The 17,816-nt window shown below is 42.7% G+C and overlaps 1 protein-coding gene across 1 annotated transcript in view; it reads left to right on the top strand.

Annotated features, from left to right (window-relative positions):
- The window catches only part of GAN (gigaxonin), a 58,521-nt gene that overhangs the window by 24,325 nt on the left and 16,380 nt on the right, over positions 1 to 17,816 (top strand). The window contains exons 2-9 of the mRNA XM_032389856.1: positions 2,642 to 2,756; positions 5,348 to 5,698; positions 7,564 to 7,781; positions 8,003 to 8,124; positions 11,525 to 11,637; positions 12,277 to 12,426; positions 13,285 to 13,421; positions 13,657 to 13,785. Coding sequence (XP_032245747.1) covers positions 2,642 to 2,756; positions 5,348 to 5,698; positions 7,564 to 7,781; positions 8,003 to 8,124; positions 11,525 to 11,637; positions 12,277 to 12,426; positions 13,285 to 13,421; positions 13,657 to 13,785 — 1,335 coding nt within the window. The remainder of the gene's footprint in view (positions 1 to 2,641; positions 2,757 to 5,347; positions 5,699 to 7,563; positions 7,782 to 8,002; positions 8,125 to 11,524; positions 11,638 to 12,276; positions 12,427 to 13,284; positions 13,422 to 13,656; positions 13,786 to 17,816) is intronic.

Here is a 17,816-nt window from a genome sequence, read left to right as displayed (position 1 = left end):
TTAAAATAAGAACAGCTCCAGTTCTAGGTTGAGGTTCCCCCACCCAAACATGTTCCAGAGCTACAGCCTTTAAATAGCGACCTTCTCAGTCTGGGTCTGGTCAGGAGACAAAGTCCACACAGTAACTTCAACAAAGAAAGCTTAATATAAAGAATTATAAACTACAGCAGGAAATTGGAGTCATGAGGGATTAGCTCATAAGAAGTAAGGAAAGCTCTAAAAGATACAGGAATAGCCCGTAGAAGGAGCAGCCTCCACCCGAGGCTGAGCTCCAGACATTTTGGACAGCGCACAGGCACAACTCTCTGCGTGGCATGGAAGCCATGCAGCTGGAACTGGCCAGAAATCTGTCCTCGCAGGTGCCTGGGAAAGCTGTTCACGAGAGGTGTCAAAACTGCCCTCGGGAGCCGCAGGGAAGACTGGTGCCCCCAGGAGCTCCGTGCTGGGGAGGCTGGCTGCGTTGTAGGAGACTTCCAGGCTGCTAGACCAGAACCAGGAAGCACGGTCTTTCCAGCGCTCTCTGCCGAAAAGCTTATTGTCACGCCAGTTGACAAAGGAAACTTATTTAAGAGGCTCAGATCCATTTTCACAGGGCATGCAAAAAGGGAGAATTTGGAGCGGAGAGGCAATGCATCGATAACCAGCACAGTGATTGAGAAACACAAAAAGTCACGACATCCTCAGTGAAAAATTCCGTGTGTGCTGCCAAAAAGACTACGGTGCATTTCAGATTTAGGTCTTAGTCTTACCACTAATATGATTTTTCTCTCTTGGTTGGGAATTGACAAGATTTTTTCCCTCACTTATTAAAAGTGTCAGGCATACAGATAAACCCAGGCTGCAGTGAGCACCTGGAGAGGCTGGAATAGCAGACATGACATACAGGAAGGAAACAAGGTTGTCTGATGCTCTTCACACCTCCAGATACATTATCCCATCAATTTCATCTTCTTCAGGGTCTCCAAGGCCTCAGGATGGACTGGCTTCCTTCTACTTGTACATAGCTGCTGGCCCAGGACCATTCTGCACCATTGCCTACATTGACTTCCCTTCTTCCCTGTGTTGGAGCATGTCTTTTAGTTACTGAAATCCTCCTGTTTCTTGATTCACTCCCTTGTTTGCTGGGGCACATTTTCTAGCAGCACGCTGAGAAAGGTCACAAGGGAGGTAATTTGTTTTGAGACCATGTGTAGCTGAAAATATCCATTCTATCCTGACATTTGATTGGTAGTTTGGCTGGTAATCAAAATCTATGTTGGAAATAATTTTCCTTCAGAAGTTTGAGGTCATGTGCTCTTCGGGCAGACCTGTGTCCATAGCTTTAGGTCTTTCCTTTCAGGGCTGGTCAGATCCTCCAAAGAGTCTTCCAGTTTCTTGCCTGGAGAATGTAGGTCTGGCTTTCAATATTTAAGAGCAGAATTGGGGAAAAAAGATCGGTGGTCTCAGCATTCAGTATGTAAACACTCTATTTGCTCTGTTTTTGGTGCAGTACACTTACCCTCAAATGTGCCTGATATCCCCCCTGTCCAGAGACCCACCCTCTGTTTTATACTCTTCATGATGTAAATCACTTATCTTGCACTGGAGCTGGGTGGGGAGGGCCTTATGGGAAGTTGTGTATATATGTGGAGGCAGGACCTGGGAATTCAGCTCCTTACTGCCACTGTCAACCTGTGTCTATTTTTGGCTCATCTCTCACCCTCCTTCCACAGCTGCCTTATTTGACCAATTCCCAGCTTCAGGGGGTGGGAGGTTCTTAAGTGCAATTTAGATTGTGTCTTACCTTTTCTCACTGCTAAATTATGAACATCATTTAGACCTTGGGTAAGGGACCAGTTCTTAAACAAGACACAAAAAACATTCACCGTGAAAAATTATTCTTCAAGTTGTTCATTGCCTTAAACAACAGTGTCAAGTCTGCCAAAGGTTTAATATCAAGAATCTAATAAAGAACTCCTACACCTCCACATGAAGACAATTAACTCAATGTAAAAAATGAACAGGAGATTTGAACTTAACATGTGTTTCACAGAAGAGAAAACACATGTGGCCACAGACACAAAGAGATGTTCCACACCTGTGTGACAGGGCAGTGCAGATCACAACCACAAGGAGAGTGGTTTCATGGGTACAGTAATAACAAAGAAGCAAGGGAAAAATCAGACATGGGATTTAGGACGATAGTTACTTCAGATGGGGAAAGCAGAGGGATGGATGGTGAGAAGGAACGTTTGGGTAGAAGCAGGTTCTTGTTAAGGTCCTAGCTTGTGTTTTGGGAGGGATGTTTGTGGGGTCCTTGTTACATAATTGAAAATAATTAGATAATTAAATACATGAAAAAAATAAAAGCCTAACAGGTCTGGGGCTCCCAAGGTGAAGTAGAGATCCTTACTCAGGTGGCTCTCAGTTCTTTGGTTGTCTGTTTTTTAAGAAGTAGCATTCTGAATCCTGGAACAAGTGTTTTGTAGTCAGAAGTTATAAAAAAAAAAATATATATATATTAATCTAAAGTTAACAAATTATATTTCCTAGGTGGGGTTCATATGCTGATAAATATCTACTTTATAGAGTTTTAGTGCATAAATATTTATAGCTATTTCTGTTCTTTCATAGAAATTTTACATTTTTTTCCCTTTCTTAGGACAAAGTTAAACTATAATCCTCCAAAAGATGATGGATCAACCTATAAGATTGAACTTGAAGGGATATCGGTAATGGTTATGAGAGAGATCCTGGATTACATCTTCAGTGGGCAGGTATGATGAGACACACAGGGAGGAAGACTAAGTAGAGGCCTCTCAAGCTCAGGGTGAGGGTCTCCTTCATCCATTCTATGACCCAGCAACATTGTCCTCTTCATCCGTCATTGTCTGCGTGACACGTATCTCCTGCTGGGAATGGCGCCCAGCCATTCTTCCGGGGCTCTGCTCTTAAAAGAAAAGCAGACTGAGTAAAATCTTAACCCAGTCCCAGTTTTTGTATTTATCATTCTGAGCTCCACCTTCCATCGTGAGATGGGAAGGACCTGGGATGCTCCTTTCATGGCTGTCTTTATGTTTTTAAACCTTAATTCCCATCTTGCTCTGTACCCCATAACCTGGAAATGAGAGCTTCCTTGGGCAGTGGGAGTTATTTTATAGAAATAAAGAGTCTGAGATTCATACAAATGACAAGCACCTGCGTTGTGTTCATGATGCCTGGGTTCTGTTGCCTCAGTAGGACCAACATCCCTGTTGCACCCCATTCTTGCTGATGTCCCTTTACTTTCTGCCCACTTATATTTCTGGGGATTTAATGAAACCCAGGGGAAAAGGTGATAAGTGATTAGACTTTTTCTTTTTCTTTGCCATCGTCAAGCCCCCAACCCCTGATTTTGTGATTTAAAATGTAGCACGAGGGCTCTTATGAACAATCTTAGGTTGAACCAGGGCTAGTTTTTTAACAGGAAGAAATTAGTGTATCTTACATTTGGTTATGTGAGAATGCATTTTATCTTGACTCTTTTTGAGAGCTTCTTTCCTTCTCTCTCCTGTATTCCTTCCTCATCTTATTTTACCTTTCCTGTTTGTAAGAGCCGCCTCCTACGTGTTTTCTAACACACTGCTTGCCTTCTCTGCATATATTCATTCAGTCAACCTCAGTGATTGTCATTCTTTTTGAAGTTTTTGGGTTAATTTCATGATGTTACCCCTTCTCTTTTCTCTGAACACTAGGTGGGGGGGTATGTGCATGTAAGATGATGTGTGTGATTGTTAAAAATAAATGAATTTAGATTGATTTGGGACAGTCCTTAAAATACTGAAGATACTCGGAAGCATCACAAAACCAGGCTGAGGACCAACCTCTCATCTAACTTTTAAAATCATTTCAGCAGCAACTATAACAAGTTATAAGCCAGGAGGAACGTATTCCTCTTCGGGCTTGGATTTGAATCTTGAAACCTTATTTACAGATAGACTTCTGTGTTTTGTTCCCAGTTAAAATTAATTCTGGTTTAAGAAAAGAAAAATAGAGAAAAAAATTAATTATGGTTTATAACCATAGTTGCAACATAAGTTATAACCAACTCCTGATCTGGCACTTCGGTTTTACCAGGATGGAATGTGGTGGTTTTCTTGCATGCCTGTATCTGACTGGTGTACAGCCATCCACTGCTGTGTGGCTGAATTTATTTATTTTTTAAAAAGATTTTATTTATTTATTTGACAGAGACAGCGAGAGAGGGAACACAAGCAGGGGGAGCGGGAGAGGGAGAAGCAGGCTTCCCGCGGAGCAGGGAGCCCAATGTGGGGCTCGATCCCAGGACCCCGGGATCGTGACCTGAGCCTCAGGCAGACGCTTAACGACTGAGCCACCCAGGCGCCCCTGTGTGGCTGAATTTAATACATCAAGTAAACGGGAAATTTTTCCTTACTTGTGACTTGCTCGACACACTTCTTTCCACAGTTCTGTTGCTCAGTTTATATAAGGTGATTGGCAGTCATACATTCTTTTTCTGCGTCTGTGGTACACAATGTGTGAAACGTGACACAACGTTTCTTGCTGTACTGTACTCTGGAGCCTCTCCTTCTCATTTCCGAGTGTAGGACAAGCACCCATTCTTTGGGAGAGGAGAACCTGGACCGTTGTGATTGTGGCGATATTTTAGAGGCTTGTTTCTTCACATCGCCTTAGTGTTGCATGCAAGAACTGTGAGATGGGAGGAGGAAGCAACACCAGAAGATTAAGGAAAAGTGAAGTTCTTAATGATAAACAAGAAATCTTACTTTAGGGATTTCTTCCAGAAAATAGGTTTGAGACCAGAGTGTACGTGTGGCACCGAATGCGATGTTTGGCATTCAGAATGAGGTCCTCGGGCCACGTGGCCCGCCCCTCTCCAAAGGGCCGGTGTGGTGTGTCTGGCATGCCATCTGGCAAAAGACGGAACATGGTGTATCTGGAGGGAGGATTTGCCGCAGTTCCAGTGCTGGTGTTTAAAGGAAACCCCTTCAGTTTACCACAGAAGGCAGCACTGTCCACCTCGCTAGCATTTCGGCCACTTAGTTCTAGAAGTGAGCAACGCGGACAGTGCACCCGGGAAGGGTTCGTGATAGTTAATGTTGGTAAAGCCAGGGAAGTGCTGGGAAAAGTCAGCCAGCCATGTTCTGTTCACATTGTTTGAAGGTTCACCGGTGCCCTCAAACTCCTCTTGAAAAAGAAGCACTGGGCTGGACTGTGTGAAATTGCCAATATTTGATCATCTCTGACCTACAGAAGTGGAGCTTTCATACGGTTCAGCCTAATAGGTTAGTGGTTTGGGCTTTAAATACATACATTGAAGTGTAAAATATTTATGATACTCTTGTAGATTCGGCTGAACGAAGATACAATCCAAGATGTTGTACAGGCAGCGGACCTGCTCCTGCTGACAGATCTTAAAACTCTGTGCTGTGAGTTTTTGGAAGGCTGCATCGCAGCCGAGAACTGCATTGGCATCCGCGACTTTGCCCTCCATTACTGCCTGCACCATGTCCATTACCTAGCCACGGAGTACCTGGAGACTCATTTCCGAGACGTCAGCAGCACAGAAGAATTCTTAGAACTCAGTCCTCAGAAGCTTAAAGAAGTGATTTCTCTCGAAAAGTTAAATGTCGGCAATGAAAGATATGTGTTTGAAGCAGTAATTCGCTGGATAGCACATGATACAGAACTAAGAAAGGTACCTGTGGTTTATAACGTGGTCTGACCCTGCCTTTTTACTTCCTTATTCCATTCGTTCACTCATTTATTGGGTGTTTTCTCCTTTCCCATAAACTGGAAAGGCTTACAAAGTAGTGGTCTAAAAGATGTCTGGGGGCGCCTGGGTGGCTCAGTCATTTGGGCCTCCAACTCTTGATTTCGGCCCAGGTCGTGATCTCTCGGGGTCATGAGATCGAGCCGCACATTGGGCTCCATGCTCAGAGAAGAGCCTGCTTGGGATTCTCTCTCCTTCTCCCTCTGCTCCCCCCATGCTCTCTTTCTCTCTCTCTCTCAAATAAATAAAATCTTTAAAGAAAATAAAATAAAAGATGTCTGTGGTACATCTTTGCATAGGATCACTGAAGTGGTTGTTTTTTTCAGACCAGACTACAAAAGCGCATGTAATTCCTAATATGGCAATGACAATATTAATACTTGTAAGGAACATAATATCCTTTCTGCATTGCTTTTAGCGGGAAAATGCATTTCAAGCTTAAGCTGGGGATTTTAGAGATTCAACGTCTCTAACTCTCTTGTTCAGCATCCATCTCTGCACCATTACTGGGCGGACCCAGGCGGAGACTCTGATACGGGCAGCAGAGTGAGAGGGGTGAGGGGAGGGGGCGTCTGGAACCTCTGTGGTGTGGGCTCTCCCTGGAGTGATCGACACCACTCAGCAGAGAGCAGGAGAGCGCTCTGCAGTGCGGCGGTGCGGTTCCAGAGGGGAAGGTTCTGGGAGCAACGGCTGGGAAGGAAGAGTCTCAGAGAATATCAGCCTTTAGATCCAAACTGGCACCGCAGTGGGGGAGGGAGCAAAATCACGGAGCTTTAAGTCCAGTGTTTATAGACTCCAGCTCCAATTGCTGTATTCGAAATAAGAACTACGTTAGGTTTTAGGGAAGTTTTCAAAATGTATAATCGCATTGTTAATGGTTCTCAGCAACTGTTGACTTGGGTTTTAGTGAATATCTTGTACTTTTTAAAATTCTGTAGGCTTATTTAGAAACTGTGGACTACTGTAACACAGATGGAAACTGTTGCGCAGTGATGATAAAGAAACGCACACTCCCGTGTGGTCGTGGTCTCAGCATAGTCGGTACAGCTCGCATTCGGTTTTCCACATGTGCTGGGGAGATGAGGGAAGGAGATAGGAGAGTTCCCAGCTCGCTGCCGCGCACAGAGACCACAGTCGCTAGCTGTCCCTTCCTTTCTTCTTCGAGGGGCGAGGTTGACTATTCCAAAACCAAGAGAAACTAGTCACTAAGGAGTTTCACCTCGTGTATGTAGAATGCTGTAGTCCGTTAGTTCAAATTTAATGAGTCATCATGAAAAGTACATAATTCATATTATATGTTAGATTTTTTTAACAATGAAGAAATACATAGTACTCAGAATTTTTCTGAACTATACCTTTTCTATGTTTTTCTTGTAATGTTAATGTTGATCTATTTTAATTATCTATTTAACTGTACAGAATCAAGGCTACTCCTGTGTATAATGTTCCCATGAATGTGATTTAACTCCCAGCACATCCAGCTGTGTGAAATAAGGCCACGGCAGCCGAGTGACCCTTTGGGGTATAAAGAAAGCTGCTTGCAACTTTTCCGTGATACCTCAAATATAAACCTGAACTGATGATTCTTTAAGTTAAACTTGTCTTTATCAAGGCTATGGGGAAGTAGAAAGGAAAGGGGCCAGTAAAGCATATTCCAGCACTTGTGACTTGCCCGCTGATAATCCTTTAACAATTTCAGCTTTTCCATGAGTCAGAAAACATATGTTCTACAAACTGTGTGCTGTGTCCTACATTTTTTTTCTCCTCATCCTTCCTACCTTCTGGTGCAGGTCCACATGAAGGACGTGATGTCAGCTCTGTGGGTTTCAGGGTTAGACTCCAGCTACTTACGGGAACAGATGCTCAATGAACCGTTAGTACGAGAAATTGTCAGAGAGTGCAACAACATACCGCTGAGCCAGCCGCAGCAAGGGGAGGCCATGCTCGCGAACTTCAAGCCCCGGGGCTACTCGGAGTGCATTGTGACTGTTGGCGGAGAAGAAAGAGTGTAAGTATGGATGTGCATCGTTTCAAGAGTCGTAAAGGAAGAGCTATTTCCGTGTAAACAGGAATTCATGGTATTTTTTTTTTTTTGGTATCTAAGCATAATAGCAGTAGATTTTTTTAAAATGTTTTAAACATTCTTTAGAGCAGTAAAACTAGTCATAGTTATTATAAGCAGAACTATATAAAACACATTAACTGCTAATCAATTATTTATTTCTTTAGTTCACGGAAACCAACAGCAGCGATGCGATGTATGTGCCCTCTTTATGACCCTAATAGGCAGCTTTGGATTGAACTGGCCCCTTTAAGCATGCCAAGAATTAACCACGGAGTTCTCTCAGCAGGTACCATTCTGTGGTCAATTTTACTTAAACACAAGATCGAGTAATATGTAATTTTAGGGTTGTACAGAATGACTCGAAACCTTTTAGAGATTTAATTTTAAGAGGTAATTTTATTATCTCCATGATGATGTCTTCTGTGTAGCTCTCGCTTTCAAGACTTTGTAAGGAGAAGAGTATCTTCTGTCAGTCTTTATTGTTCCTGAATCTTTAATATGTAAGCTATTTTTAAGACTTTAGTAGAGGAGCATTTTACTTGGTGTCTTACCGATAGAAGAGCCACATTCAGTGACTCTTCCCACCCGTTAGCTCTGTGGCTGCACCCAGAACACGGAATTCCCTTGAGCCATAATAGTCCCGTTTTTTTGAATTCATGCAATTTAGAATTACAGTAACTACGTGAAAAATAAAGGTGTTATGTCAAAGCAGCCATTTTGTGTGAGACTTTAGAAAACAATTTTTATATTAGCATGGCTTCAAGTTATTTTACTACAGAACGCATGTTTCACTTGACCTTCACAAGTTTGAAAACGGCTCCATGTTAGTCAAAGTTCTCACTCACGGAGGTGATAGGAAAGGCTGTACTTGCTGCCTTCTGACTGTTCGCTGCCTTTCTCTTCACCTTGCTCTGCTCTTTTGGGTTCACCCACAAGTGCCATTTCACTAAATTCCAATTAAAATCAACAGTCTTCCTGGAATCCTTCATATTTTATAGTCTCTGCTTGCCCACTAACATTACTTTAAAGATTTTGAAAGCTATACCATACCATTCCATATTATAGAAATGGCCAAAGCTGTACTATAGTACAGAAATGGAATCATTTTTCGGGTTCCAAAATGACTGAAGTTATTGTCAGTAATAAGCAGCAGGATGCAGTGGGGTAGCCAACAGGATGTGAGTCTGATTTCCTTGTTCTCTCTTCTCAGAATTAGCTGCCTTACATTTCCTTCCCACAACGTGTACACCTATTCATAATTTTCACACACACATACCTGCCACAATGTTTCCTATGTCACAGATTTTCCAAGATTTCCTCGAGGCGTTGGTATTTCAGAAACATTGAGCAGTGAGGATGGGGTCGTGTCCAGTTGTAGTGAGCAAAGCTGTGACATGAGCAAGTGGTTCCTATTTGTCCAGCCAGTACTGTGTTACTTCTTTTCCTGCCTTTTTTTTTTTTTAATTGATGGACTTTTTTTGTCATTCACTTTGTTTCTGCTCTTCCAGGTTAGAAGTTATATTCTTTGTCTATATTGCTTTGAAAGTCATCATAGATACCATAGCCTCTATTCTTAAGTTATAAAAGCCCAAGTGCATTTCTCCTGTTCTTCATGTTTCACAGTCTTGCATTATTAAAATTTATGACTATTTATGAATAAGTATCTACATATAAATGTTTGATTCATCTGTTTTGAATATATGCATATATATATATAGAGAGAGAGAGAGAATGTTTAGATTTACCCACATATTCACCACTTTCTTTGTTTTTCCTTCTTACTCCTCAGACCTTCCATCTAGGATTATCTGCCTTCTCTCTGAGGTCTATCCTTTTGAATTTCCTTTATTGTGGTCTACTGGTAGCAAACGCTTCGATTTCTTTGTCTAACAATGTCACTGTTTTGCCTTCATGCTTAAAGGATACTTGTGCTGGGTATAGAATTTTAGGGCATCTTGACTCTGTGGCTTGGCCTTGCCTCAAATCTGGAAAATTCTTATTTTTACATATTCATGTATTGCCTCTGCCCCATTGTCCTCTTTCCTCCTGCTTTTGGAAGTCCAATTAAACATGGCTACACTTTTTGCTCTGTCCTTAGCCTCCTGCCTCTGTTTTGTTTTGTTTTTCATGTTTTTGCCTCTCCATGTGCTGCCCTCTTTGTGGTTTCTTTTGACTTACCCTCCACTTAATGAGTTCTGTCTTTAACTGTGACAGATCTGCCATTAAACCCATCTATTAATTTTTTTTAATTTTATCTGGTGTTTTTCTTTTTTTATTCCTAGAGATTCTCTTTAAATCTTTTTCAGATCTGCTCTGTCACTTCTACAGCCCTCTTTTTCCAAGAGTTCTCTTAAAATTTGTCTTTCAGGGCATTTGCATCAGGCTCCCTGCTCAGTGGGAAGTCTGCTTCTCCCTCTCCCTCTGCCCCTCCCCCACGCTCATGCTCTCTCTTGCTATCTCTCTCTCTCTCTCTCTCTCAGATAAATTAATAAAATCTTTTTTAGAAATTTGTCATTCAGTTTTTAAACATAGTAAGCATTCTCATTTTATCATCTTTCTCGGTAGTCCAGTATTTGAAATTTGAAGTCTCTGCAAGACTACTTCCTATTGTCTGTTGTTGCTGGTTCTTCTTTATAGAGTCTAGTTTGTGTGTCCGAGTATCTTTGGTTGGGTGCTGATCATTTTATTAAAAATTATTTATAGGAATAATTTGATGCTTTAAAATCTTAGAATATTAGAATCTAAAGATTAGGTAAGGATACTTCCTTCCACACAAGTTTTACATTTGTTTCTTCCAGTTGCCTATAAGCACTGCAAATTTGGAATTGAATTACTGTAAATCAAATTCAAACCTTGAGATCTCCTAGACAAGGGAGGAGATTTGAATCTGGGTTCTAATTCCTGTTGAACTTTGGAGAGGCTCTCGTGCCAGAAGTCACACTTCCTGTGGGCCTGGGATTTTGATTTTTGTCCCTTTCAAGCCCTCAAAGCCATTATAAGAAAGGTTGGAAATTTCCCAGTTGGGTAAATGCCCTCAAAGCAAAATGGTTTCCATGGGTGGTGACCTCTCCAGCTCCCACTTTTCCTTTCAGCTTTGCCATCTTGTCCTGTTGGCTTCTTCTCTTTTAAGATTATTTCAGAAATGCTTGTCAAACAAAACAAAACAAAACAAAAATGTTTTGTCCAGCAATTTAGCTGTTTTGCATAGGAGTTGGTATGAATAACTTAATCCACCATTACCTGAAATAGGAACTTCAACAGTGATTCCTAGATGCTGTTTTGAATATGAAGTGCACAGATGCCCTGGATCTGAGCGCTCCTGGGTCTTGAACGAGCAGATGTGGGCTGTGGATCAGAAGTTGTTTGAGAACCACAGAGGGGGGTAGGATAGACGGAGCTGCTTGGTGTCTGTGTGGGTGGTGCCAGTCTGGGTTGTACGCTGTAGGATAGTGGGAATCCACTCAGCTGCCGAGTGAGGTGAATTGGCCAAAGTGACCCACAGATGTGAATTAGCCTCTCTCAGTGAGGATCGAATGAATTGTGATGAAGACCTCAAATCCACTGTTGTCATTAGAGAAGTTGCCTCCACATACTGTCTCTACAGCTGTACCATTTGTATTCAGCAGGAGATGGAAGTTGAAGAGTGAAGTTTCAACTTTCTCGTGTGTCTCTTTTGATTTTTACAGAGGGATTCTTGTTTGTGTTTGGGGGCCAAGATGAAAATAAGCAGACCCTGAGCTCAGGAGAAAAATACGACCCAGATGCAAACACATGGACGGCATTACCACCAATGAATGAGGTAAAACGTTCTTTTTCATTTGTTTGGAAGTGTGTCTGTCTTCCCTTCAGCACTTCCCTTAATTGTTCACACAAACTCCTTGATGGCTGGGGATTTTGTCTGTCTGCTCAGAGCTCCGTCTTTAGTGCTAGAACAGCGCTGGGCACAGCAGGGATGGCGGGGACACTAAGTATTTGTTGTCAAATGACCCCTCAGGCTTCTGTCATTCCAGTTGGCCATAGCAGGAGCCTGGCCTCCCCGTGCCTCTCCCAGCCTCGGGCAGTGCTCTTGCTGTGGTTCTTCCTTGTCTTTCACACACCAACTTGGAAACACTTAGCTACAGCCCATTGCTAAACACAGATAGTTTTAGTGAACCAGAAGGTAATAGTTCTTGTTGTTGTGAGCTGTGGTGAGTAAAAAATGGTGATTCCGCCAGTGAATTTATCATTGTCCCGAATAACTCCTGGATTGGGTTCTGTCTCTTGTGACAGAAGGGTGAGCTGCTTAGGGAAATTACAGATGTCTGAGAGAGATGGTTATGAGCATGGCACCTCTTTGCTGAAACTCTGGAATGTGATGGTATCTGTAATTTTTATTAAATGTGTGGATATCTGCTTTCAGTCTGGTAGTTGTATACAGAGATCTTTGATGTCTTTTCAGCCACGACATAATTTTGGAATTGTGGAGATAGATGGAATGCTGTACATTTTAGGAGGAGAGGATGGTGAAAAAGAGCTAATTTCCATGGAGTGTTACGACATTTATTCTAAAACCTGGACGAAGCAACCTGATTTGACCATGGTTAGAAAGGTGAGAACCATATCTTGTGATTACAAATTGGGTTTTAAAGTTAGCATTTCTTCTTTTCCCACATACGCCTTTTTTAGTGCAATCGATAGTGTTAAAAGAGTGAATGTTGTAGGCTTCTGTCGCTGTCGGTGGCCCGCCTTCATGGTCATCCGCTGTGCGCCAGGATAGGAGACGGGAGTGTGTGCGAGAGCTCGCCCTGACGGTGGGCTCTGCGCTGGGCTGCTGTGTCCACGCCTGCGCTTGACAAGCGCCTCGGGAGCACACTCACCTAGGAGGTGGCCAGGTCTTCCAGCCCTATTTTCTTAATCATCATACGGGCCTGACGAGAAACAGCCTGCAGGTAAGCACGGCCATTGCGTCCTGAGTACAGTGAAAACGTGGCTCCCATTAGCTGTTTCGAGCACGGTCTGTCGTATTCCCGTTCCTGTGTGGGAGGGAGGGGCTCTTCTTCACACCAAAGCTTCGTCCGGTCCTGTGGATATTTACACCTCATGTGCTGGGCTCCCAGTCTCAGTGCTTCACTCAGTTGGAGCAGGAATTGAGTGAGATGTTGCTCGACAGAATCTAAATCTTGGAATCTTCAAACAGTGGTAGAAGAATGGAGAGACTGGAAAGCTGCTTTAAAAATTAGGGCCATTTACGTATCTCCCTGAGCACGGTCGTGTCAGCTGGAGGTAACAAACAGTACGTGTACTACCTCCTCTTCTCGCTTTCCAAGTCCTGTCTTTGTAGTATTGGAAGATACCATAGTTTTACTATTAGAAATCGAAACCTTTCCCTATGGTGCTCTCTAAGGTTAGCATTTGCCGAACGTGGAGTGTGAGTGTTGCCTCCCCAACTCTCGCTTTCTTCTTCCAGATCGGCTGCTATGCAGCCATGAAAAAGAAAATCTATGCCATGGGGGGAGGATCGTACGGGAAACTCTTTGAATCTGTGGAGTGTTACGACCCAAGGACTCAGCAGTGGACCGCTATCTGTCCGCTGAAGGAGAGAAGGTATGAGAATGCAGTTGTGGACTCTGTAGGCACCCCCTTTCTTTCAAATGAACCTTTCACTTGACTTAGCATTTGGTTTCTATAAAAATAAAAGAATAATCCATTTCATAAAAAGAAAGACTCACATATTCATGAAACCCAGAACACTGCAGAGTTAAAACAAGCAGAAAAGGAGTTCAGGAATCAGCCATGAGTTGTAAATCCAGTAGGTGATATGCTCTGTGTGACCTTTCAGATTTGGAGCCGTGGCCTGTGGCGTGGCCATGGAGCTGTACGTGTTTGGGGGAGTCCGAAGTCGTGAGGACATCCAGGGGAGTGAGATGGTCACTTGCAAGTCTGAATTCTACCATGACGAGTTTAAAAGGTAAGTTTGAACGGTTTCACATAACTTGTACAACTTTTCCTTTCTGCTTTCAAAGTCATGTTTTAGATTTGTTTAGTTTTGTTTTCAAGTTACTTGACTGAGTTACCTTGTCTATTTAGGACATATGCCTGATGCCAACTAGAGATTTCGTCAGAGACTTCAGAAGTGTTCGTAGCTTAAAACCGTAGAAAAGTGTTTCTGAAATCTGTATCAGACCTTGACGCTTGGTTGTTTAAAATCATTCATTGGCTTCCTGTGGCTTTTAGGAGAAAGTTTAAACTCCTTAGCCTAGCATATATGGTCTTCTGTGATCTGGCCTTTCTCTATTCTTTCTGCTACTATTCAACACATATGCTTTACTGGAGTTACACTGAGCAACATTTCCCCCCCCCCCCAAAACATGTTATGATTATCTTGGCTCTGGGCTTTTGTACTACTCCTTTTGCCTAAAATTTCCCTTCCAACATTTATCCAGTTAATATAGCCTCTTCCAAAACTGTGCCTAATTATCACTGCCTGGAGAAAACCTTCTCACACCTCTCAGTCTCGTTTAGGCTCCTCCATCTGTAATCCCAAACATTCAGTTCATGTCTTTTGCATTGTAATTGTTAACCATAAGATTTTCTTTCTTTTTTTTTTTTTTTAAGATTTTATTTATTTATTTGAGAGACAGGCTGAGAGAGACAGATCACAAGCAGGGGGGAGGGGTAGAGGGAGAAGCAGACTCCCCACTGAGCAGGGAGCCCAATGTGGGATGGGATCATGACCTGAGCCAGAGGCAGACACTTAACCAGCTGAGCCACCTAGGCACCCTAACCATAAGATTCTTGAGGGCAAGGTTCGGCTCAGCTGTCCATGGATCAGTGGATGGTTGATTCAGTGGATGAAGTCTGGTGTCACAGAGTCTTAAAACATCTGACGGGTTGCCGTACTGGTCTCGTAGAGTAGACACCCTCCTACCGACCTCCTTTCCTTCTCTCCTTTCACACGTTTTATTGTGGTAACCACTAAACTGGACTGTTCAAATCCTTAGAGGGAAATGGTCATGTGAAAATTCGTCTTGTTACAGTATTTCAATCCGGTTACCAGAAGGGGGTGCCATAAAGCAACGTTTAATTTCATACTATTTTAGATTAGGGCAAACAATGAGCAGCGACCAAGACTTTAGAGAAAAATGTGAATGTTACCTAACTTTTAATGTATTTTATTTTATTTATTTATTTATTTTTTTAAAGATTTTATTTATTTATTTGAGAGAGAGAATGAGACAGAGAGCATGAGAGAGGGGAGGGTCAGAGGGAGAAGCAGACTCCCCGCTGAGCAGGGAGCCCGATGCGGGACTCGATCCCGGGACTCCAGGATCATGACCTGAGCTGAAGGCAGCCGCTTAACCGACTGAGCCACCCAGGCGCCCACTTTTAATGTATTTTAAATTGAGGATATTTGCATAGCCTTTCTTCCCCCCATCAATTACATGGGTAGGCCCTCTTTGGAAAATTTATTAGACAACGTATGAGAGCAGTTTAGAGAATGTCTGCTATGGTGGGGGTGGGGCAGAATTTCAGACTTTTCTACATTTCTCTGGATACATTACTGTGAGGGCTACTGTCCAAGGTATAAAATAGCATGTTAATTCCTGCCCAAATGAATCTCAAGACTGTCTGCTCAACTTCATTTATAAGCAGTGGTCACGGTGTTCGGTCTCCGGTAGAATATTGACCTGTGCCATCCTCAGAGGGACCGAGTTCCTGTTTGGGCAGTGTGAGCTAGAGGCTGCCACTGGTTTGCTGGAGGAACCAGGGCCACTTGCGCCTCACCCTCCCCTGTCCCTGTTTGTTTCTAGGACTTAAATCTGGTGCAGTTTCTCGTCTGCCCTTAATATGCTATCAATTGCTAGAACTTTTATATTTCTGTCAGGTTGTTTCATATTAATAGTTGATAAGCTTTAAATGTAAGGGTATTATTTGCTTTCAGTTCATAAGTATTAGGCATAAGAATATGGCTCCTTCCTTGCTATTAAAAAGCACTTCCAAATAAATTCATGGATCATTAGTCTCTTTGTTTCTGAGCTGTCCAAAGTTAGTTTTTAAAGTAAGCTCTGGGCCCAACGTGGGGCTCGAACTCACAAACCTGAGATCAAGAGTCTCATGTTCTACCAACTGAGCCAGCCAGGGGCCCACCAATGTTAGTTTTTAAATAATAGAATGAGGAAAGCTTCATTTCTTTTGTCAGTATAATGTATAGGATTCTTGCTTGGGTGACACTAGACACGTACATAACACTGTTAACTCATTTGTAACTCAGTCTTCAAAACAACCCTCTGAGTCCATGTGCTCTTTTTATTCCTCTTTTAAACCAAAACACAGAGAGGTGAAGTAATGTGCTCAGAGACACACACACAGGTAGCAAGTGGCAGAGCTGGAATTTGAACTCAGGCACTCTGGCCCCAGAGGCCACCTTTTCAGCCACCACACTACATTGCGTTAAAAATACAGGCTTTCCTGTAAATATCTATAGGAGGAAAATAGCATATAGCCGAAGTTTATTTCTCAGGAGAGCAGATGTTTCCAAGTAGGATATATTTGCGTATTGTGGAAACTGTTGCCAGATGAGCAATCTGTATTAGATTGGAGACCATTTATTGTTTTTAAGTAATCTCTTGTCTTTCCTGTCTTTGTTCCCTATTTTTAGGTTAAAACTTTCCTGGAAAAATGCCATATCTTATTTTCTGTGTTTCTAATGAAAAACAAAACTGTTTGAAGGAAAGCAAAGAAATTGCCATAAGTTCTATCACGTCCTAGTGACAACTTGATAATACATACAGAATGACAGGCAGCTCTGTTTCTGTTCTGGTGTCCCTCCTCTTCTAATACCACCATCCTCCCAGTTATCCGTACTCAAAAAAGCTCATCTTTGATTCTGTCTCATGCTTCACGTCTCATCAGTTGCCAAGTCTCGTCTTCTTTTTTAGACTCTGGAATATTTCCCACGTCACCCATCTTCGTTTCTCTGCTCCTGCCCTCCCGTGTTCACTTTCTCGTGTGTGCAATGGCATTAGCCTTCTAACCAGTTTTCCTGGGCATTTGGCCTGTTTGTGGTTTTGAAAGATTAACCCGACTTTGGTCATTCCATTCTCCTCCTGGAAATTCTTGGTATTTCCCCTTTGCTTACCAAACAAAGATAATAGTATGTAGCCTCCTGCTGGGGTTCTCCATTGTCTGAGGTTAAGAGAAATGTTCAGTCTTTTCTAGTCTCTTCCTTCCCATGTCCTGCACTTTAGCTCCCTTCTTAACCCATCCTGTGTCTGACTGCCTCCATGCACGTGCTCAGCCCGGATGCCCCCCTTTTGTTTCTTTAGAATAGTCATCGTGACTGTTGAAGTCAAGATCTGTCAATTTCATCTTTTGATCTATAATTGAGCAGACACACTTGACAACAGGCAGAATCCCCATGTTTGTTCTCTGATCCACGGGGTGGGGGCCATTATGGTAGGAAAGGCTGCATGGAAGTCTCTGTAACTTTCCTACCAAGACAGAAAACCAGAAGCAGTTCTACATCCTTGAGGAATTTACAGAAATTAGTGCCACCATCAAAAACTTGAAAATGCAAGAGTGGAGCTGCCTTTCATATCCCCACTTAATTCACTTAGAAAAAGTAGAAAAGTCAGATGGATTTTGGAAAATAACTGTATGCTTTCATAAACGTAATTCGGTGGTTACCCTGATGATCACAGATTTAGTCCCAGATGTGGTGCCTTTCTGCAAATGTATCTTTATGCAACACGGACTCTGGCCTTGGTGTGCAGCTGTTAACCCAGCTAATGCTTTTTCTTCGTACCAATTTGCAGGGACCACCAGAAGCAGTTTGCTTTTGCCCAGCAGGGCCAACAGGACCCTGCACTGTCTGGCCTCAGCGCTGTGTCAGTTCTGCTGTCTCCATATGTCACTCCAGGGAGATCTTGATCACCTTGGTGTTCCGTGAAAACATCCTACTGGTCCACCCCATTGACATTATGTGTGTTTGGATCATTG

Source organism: Phoca vitulina, unplaced genomic scaffold (assembly GCF_004348235.1).
Source record: "Phoca vitulina isolate PV1807 unplaced genomic scaffold, GSC_HSeal_1.0 scaffold56, whole genome shotgun sequence".
Taxonomy (NCBI): Eukaryota; Metazoa; Chordata; class Mammalia; order Carnivora; family Phocidae; genus Phoca; species Phoca vitulina.
The sequence above is the reverse complement of the archived record's forward strand: the minus strand, read 5'-3'. Positions and strand labels throughout refer to the sequence as shown.